A 6,754-nucleotide genomic window follows, 5' to 3' on the forward strand; every position below is an offset into this window, starting at 1 on the left:
CTGGGTTCAAGCGATTCTCCTGCCTCAGCCTCCTGAGTTGCTGGGACTATAGGCACGTACCGCCACACCTGGCTAATTTTTGTATTTTTAGTAGAGATGGGGTTTCACCATGTTGGCCAGGCTGGTCTCCATCTCCTGACATTGTGATCTGCCCCCTTGGCCTCCCAAAGCGCTGGGATTACAGGCGTGAGCCACCGCGCCCCGCCCATGCTTTCCTTCTTATGGCCTTTTTCTTCCTTCCTCTTCATCACCCTGCCTCATCTGCCCCCTGCTCTTGTCCTTCCTCCCTCTACCCCTAACCTGACCCTGCTGTCCTCTGCTTGGGGTCTGCAGGAGGGCAGGGATGGGAAAAAACTTTCCCCTCCAGGCAATTAGAACCTTAGATAAAGCAATTCCATACTCAGTGATGAATCTCTGCCCAGATCCAGAATAGATGGAAAGGGTCCCAGTGCCCCTGGACAGAGATACTAGTTAGAACACTTGCTCCCTGCATGATCAGCTGACCCTCCCAGCCCCTCACCTCATAGGAATCCCTCCCACTTGTCACTTTTCTGTACTCACCTTCCTGCTCTTTTCAGTTGATAGCATATTTATTTATATCAATTAAGGCCAGTCTGTTTAATCCATATGTTGTTCTGTATTTCAGCTTTCAGTAGTAATTCCATACTACTTGGGAGGCTTTTTGTTGTTGTTTTTTGTTTTTGTTTGTGTTTTGTTTTGTTTTGAGACAGAATCTCACTCTGTCACCCAGGCTGGAGTGCAGTGGCGCAGTCTCTGCCTCCCCGGTTCAAGCCATTTTCCTGCCTCAGCCTCCAGAGTAGCTGGGATTACAGGCACCCACCACCACACCTGGCTAATTTTTGTATTTTTAGTAGAAATGGGGTTTCACCATGTTTGCCAGGCTGGTCTCGAACTCCTGACCTCAGATGATCTGCCTGCCTTGGCCTCACAAAGTATTGGGATTACAGGCATGAGCCACTGTGCCCTGCCTATTTAGGAGTTTTTTGATACCCTCTTGTAAGTTCACTGATTCAAGGTGCTTAAACCGCCCTCCCCACAAGTGGTGTGTTCAGTATAGCATATATTTATTTAAAAATTCAAACAATTTAACCTTTTTATTTTTAAAAAAAATTATTATACAAAAGTAATACATGTTCATCTTAGACATTTGGAAAACATAAACTAAATTATATATATATATATATATACTTTAATCCTGCTACCCAAAGATAATCACTGTTAGCACTGTAATATATCTCTTGCCTCTTTTTTTAAAAACACATATGTACATTCAGAAAAGAAATTTTGCTGTATACAATCTGATGACTTGTTTTTTTAATATTGCATTGTTTTTCCTTACAATTTAGTATGCATACAGAACATAATTTTTAAAGGCTGCACAGTATTTTGGAATACAATAATGTACCTAAATCCCCTACCATTGGATATCTGGATTATTTCCCAGTGTTTTAGTAAGACAACAGTATACTTATAGCTAAATATTTACACTTATCTGAAATTTTCCCTTACAATGAATTCCGGGAAGTGGGATTACTGGTCAAAGAGTACACACAATTGTTTCACTAATGTCAAATAGCTTTCTAGATTACCTGCAGTAATGTGCATCTCCTTTAGCACCCCAGCACTCATAGGCATTGCCTATTTCCTACATCTTTATAAATACTGGCATCAGTATTTAAACATTTTTGTTTCTGGTTTATAGGTGAAAAGTGTAGATGTTCTACATTGCAGTTCTTTGATCATTAGCAAGGTTGAACATTTTTTTCCATGGGTTGATGGGTCCCAAATTCATTTCTGATTGAGATCCGTAGGAACAGCACATGGTCTGCTTGAGGAAGTCTCATTGCTCTGAGTGTCTCTGGCTCCTTGCTTTTACTGTCTCATGCTGCTGAAAGAGGCAGAGAGAGTCCCAGAGGGAAGCCTGGGCTGAAGGGTGACCTCTGGAATCACTGCGGGATTCCCAGCTGGCTCTCCTGCCAGGGCACACCAGGTCTTTGCAGGGGCTGGCAGGAGTGGTCCTGGTCCAAGTACCCTTAAATAGCTCCTTCTCTTCCCTCATCTCCCCCAGACATGATGGACTCGTCCAGCTTCTCCAACCCGGATCTGAGTGAAGAAGATTCAGATGACCCTTCTCTGACTCTAGAGCTGTCCCAGCTTTCCATGCTGCCCCACCTGGCTGACCTGGTCAGTTACAGCATCCAGAAGGTCATTGGCTTTGCTAAGATGATCCCAGGATTCAGGTAAGAAACTTCTGCAATATCTAGGGAACAGAGTCAGAGTCCTAGACTGAGCTATAAGAAGGGCTGGAGATCACCCATCCACCACTCCTTTTTTTTTTTTATTTTTTTAAATGGAGTCTCACTCTGTCACCCAGGCTGGAGTGCAGTGGCGCCATCTTGGCTCACTGTACCCTCTGCCTCCCAGATTCAAGCGATTCTCCTGCCTCAACCTCCCAAGTAGCTGAGATTACAGGTAACCACAACCATGCCCAGCTAATGTATGTATGTATGTATGTATGTATGTATTTTTATTTTTCCAGATGGAGTCTCGCTCTGACACCCAGGCTGGAGTGCAGTGGCGCTATCTCGGCTCACTGCAACCGCCGCCTCCCAGGTTCAAGCGATTCTCCTGCCTCAGCCTCCTAAGTAGCTGGGATTACAGGTGCATGCCACCATGCCCGGCTAATTTTTGTATTTTCAGTAGGGGGTTCAGGGGTTTCACCATGTTGGCCAGGCTGTTCTCAATCACCTGACCTCATGATCTACCCGCATCGGCCTCCCAAAGTGCTGGGATTATAGGCACGAGCCATCACACCCTGCCCTAATTTTTTTATTTTAGTAGAGAGGGAGTTTCGCCATGTTGGCCAGGCTGGTCTCAAACTCCTGACCTCAAATGATCCACTCGCCTCAGCATCCCAAAGTGCTGGGATTACAGGCATGAGCCACCACACCCAGCCTCCATTGCTTTTTTAAAATAGAGATTCAGGCCCTACCCTAGACCCGCTAAATCAGAACCTCTGGCGTAGGACCAGAAATCTGTATTATGAAGTGCAGCCTATCCTGCATTACTCTGCAGGCCAGCACTGGAGAGCTAGTCCATCCCCTCACTTTCTGGATGATGGTGTGGAAGCCCAGAAAGGTCCAACGGCCAGCCAGGATCCCTTCCTGGTGTTGGAGCCAGCACGTCACAGCCAGGCCTAGAACTCCCAGCTCACTGTTGTGTTACTCCAGCTGGCTTGACTGGCATCCTCATATTATCTCTTTAAATTCAACGACATGATTCCTCCACACCCCAACTCTGAGAGTAGAATGAAGTGATAGAGAGGAGAAGGGTTGGCCATGTAGACTTGTGAAACAGTCTGGGAATCCTGGAGAAAGACAGGTTTCCTGGCATATATGACCCCAGCATCCTTCACCAAAATGAAGACCATTTAAAGACCATTTCCTGGCCAGGCGTGGTGGCACATGCCTATAATCCCAACACTTTGAGAGGCTGAGGTAGGAGTTCAGCCCAGGAATTCCAGACCAGCTTGAGCAACATAGTGAGACTTCTTCTCTACAAAAAAAAAAAAAAAAAAAAATTATAAATTAGCTGGGTGTGGTGGCACATGCCTGTAGTCCCACCTACTAGGGAGGCTGAGGCAGGAGGATCACTTGAGCCCAGGAGGTCAAGGCTGCAGCTAGCCATGATTGTACCACTGCACTCCAGTCTGGGCAACAGAGCAAGATCCCGTCTCAGAAAAGAAAAAAATAAAGACTATTTCCTAACCATACTGAAACATTTTTTGCCAAAATAGATAAGTATAAGGAGTTCTACTGGAGAAGGGATCCTCCTTTATCAATTCACTCATACAAATTTCATTCATTTATTCCCATGTTTTATTGTTGTAACACTAACAGTGTATATAATACTTATATTTAAATACTCATACAGTGTTAATATTCTTTTTTTTCCTTTTCTTGTTTGAGACGGAGTTTCGCTCTTGTCACCCAGGCTGGAGTGCAATGGTGCGATCTCACTGCAACCTCCACCTTCTGGGTTCAAGCAATTCTCCTGCCTCAGCCTCCCAAGTAGCTGGAACTACAGGAGTGTGCCACCATGCCAGACTAATTTTTTGTATTTTATTTTGAGACAAGACTTTCCCTCTTGTTGCCCAGGCCAGAGTACAATGACACAGTCTCAACTCACTGCAACCTCTACCTCCCGGGTTCAAGCAATTCTCCTGCCTTAGCCTCCCAAGTAGCTGAAATTACAGGCACGCACCACCACGCCCGGCTAGTTTGTAGTTTTAGTAGTAGAGACGGGGTTTTACCATGTTGTCCAGGCTGGTCTCGAACTCCTGACCTCAAGTGATCTGCTGGCCTCAGCTTCCCAAAGTCCTGGGACTACAGGCGTGAACCACCACGCCCAGCCAATAATAGAGTACTGACACATTTAGTAGATGTGTTGGGAGATGGCTATATTTATGTATGTTTGTACCTTAATTCTTCCCAAAAGTTCATTTGGCATATTGCCATAAAATACATAAACAATATGGTTGAGAAAGAGAAGTAAATCGATCTTAAGCAATGTTATTATCATTTTAAGTAGCAGCAATAGCTGTATTTCCAGTAGAAGGAGCAAAATGCTTCCTAGATACTAATCCTCAGATTCAGTGCTGGAATACGGGGAGCTGGAAAGTGAGTTAACATTGCTGGCTCTGGATGGAAGCAGATATGAGGTGCCATATATCCATTTATGAACCTCTTAGCTGTGTAGAAAAGCCATCAGTTATTGCCTAAATTACTGCCTTGCCAGTGAGATGATGGTCATTCACAGAGTTAAACCCAGAACTTTCCAGTTCGTTTCTGCCCTGAGAAAACTGGCTCTGTGTTATTTTATGCTTCTCACCAATCCAAATACCAGAAATTTTTCAATGCTCTTCCTCTGGAATTAATGTGAAAATGGCGAAGAAAAGAAAACTGGCAGACAGTGCTGAGACACTTCTACCGCATTGCACATTTTGGTTGTAGCGATAGGAGCGAGGGCCCCTCTGGCAGGCAGGCACGCAGGCAGGAGCAAGCGACAGATCTCACGTGAGTCAGGCATTGCTCTGAGCACAGGGTTTACCCTCAGAGCCTTTCCTTGGAACTGACAACACATTCCATAGAGCACAAGTTCCAACTCCCTCCTCCACACTTCACGTTACTGTTTGCAAACTCCACATATACCAAAGTCTTGTTTTGTGTAAACGGCTAGGGAAAAAACACGGAAGCACTCGGCTTCCATCCTCATGTCAGGCAGCAGTACTTATCTACACAGCTTCATCTTTCGCTGCTCTAGTGGGGAGTAGGACAGAGGGCCCTCATGACCCTTGCCAGATACTGAGGTTCAGTGATTCCAATGGGAGCTGAGATTGCACACACGGGAAAGCTGTCCTAAAAAGAAAGTTACTCATTGAATCAGTTACTCCAATGCTGCCCCCTTCACTAAGGAACCCCAGCCTCCACTTTTCTCCCATGCTCAAGTCCCCTATCCCTTGCCCTCCCACATGGACCCTGACACAAATAGTACTACTCTCAGTTTCTCTTCATGAGGTTAAATTGAAGTCTGCCCTCTTCCTTTCATCATGTTCCCCTCTGTCCCCTAGTCTGTCCTTGCAACTCATGGCTAAAGTGAGGTGCATATGGGCAGGTACAGGAGCTGCCCAGCCATTGATGCAAAATGGGTCAAACTGATCCTGAACATGCTAGGGTTGGCTTCTCTGTCTTCAGCATGACTTGAGAAGTCCCAGAGCAGAAGGTATGCCAATGAAAATGGAGCAGGCCTTGCTAAGAGAGCTTGCAGGGACACTGGTATGGACACTCTCTGTGGCTGGACAGAGGTGATCCTGAGCCTGGACTGGAGCCCAAACCTAGGCTCCAACTGGGCCCAGCGTGGGCCAGCCCAGCAGCTCTCTGGTTCTGCTGCTTTCCACACTTAGGGGTTCTGTTGTTCCAAGACATAGAAGAACAGTGGCTGCGTCCCTGGTGGCTTTGATCTTGCTGCCTGTAGGCAGGGGCGGAGGGTGTGGGGAAGCCAGGATGAGACTTCTGTGTGGGTGTGTGGGGGCACAGGATGAGTCTCCAATGTGGGCATGAGACCAACGTGGGGTGGGGCTGGATGGGCTGCTCTGGGTGTGAACTGCTCTACAGTGTGGCCTTGGCCTGCTCTCTCCTCCCACCTCTCCTCCCTTAGTCTCTCAGTCTCACCCCACAAATCTCCCTCCCTGCTGGCACTGCAAATGAAATGCACGGAGGAGGCGGCATCAGCAGCAGCATCTAAATGGCCAGGAGCAGCCTTAGATCCCAGGACTTAGAACCCCCAGGCTTCACTGCCAAGTAAAGTGCACAAGAGACCAGGCCACATCAGCTGCAGCCCTGCCCTCTTCTGCTAAATGCCTTCACCTTCATTGCCATTCCATACCCAGGGAAGAGCCCTGGGGGTTATCACGCTTCCTTCGTGCTGTGCCCTCTCTCCACATTCATTTCTTCATCCATCCAACAAATAGCTTTCTTACATAAACTGTGAGGGACAAAAGTTGTTGAGAAGACAGTCCGTGGCATCCAGGGATTTGGTGTCTGATGAAAGAGATAGACATGTAAACAATTGCTGCAAGGAGATAAGAGCCCTGCTAGAAGCCTGCTGGAGGAACCGTGGGAATGCGGGAGGGGAGGGGCCGAGCTCTGCCTGTGGGGGTGGGAAAGATGAAACA

General features: G+C 46.9%; 1 protein-coding gene across 3 annotated transcripts in view; it reads left to right on the forward strand.

Moving 5' to 3' along the window:
* The window catches only part of VDR (vitamin D (1,25- dihydroxyvitamin D3) receptor), a 69,202-nt gene that overhangs the window by 54,454 nt on the left and 7,994 nt on the right, over window positions 1-6,754 (forward strand). For all 3 annotated transcript variants that reach the window (XM_011987667.1, XM_011987668.1, XM_011987666.1), the window contains one exon: window positions 2,090-2,261. In XM_011987667.1, coding sequence (XP_011843057.1) covers window positions 2,090-2,261 — 172 coding nt within the window. The remainder of the gene's footprint in view (window positions 1-2,089; window positions 2,262-6,754) is intronic.

The sequence above is a fragment of the Mandrillus leucophaeus genome, unplaced genomic scaffold, assembly GCF_000951045.1.
Source record: "Mandrillus leucophaeus isolate KB7577 unplaced genomic scaffold, Mleu.le_1.0 Scaffold313, whole genome shotgun sequence".
NCBI classification, from domain to species: Eukaryota; Metazoa; Chordata; class Mammalia; order Primates; family Cercopithecidae; genus Mandrillus; species Mandrillus leucophaeus.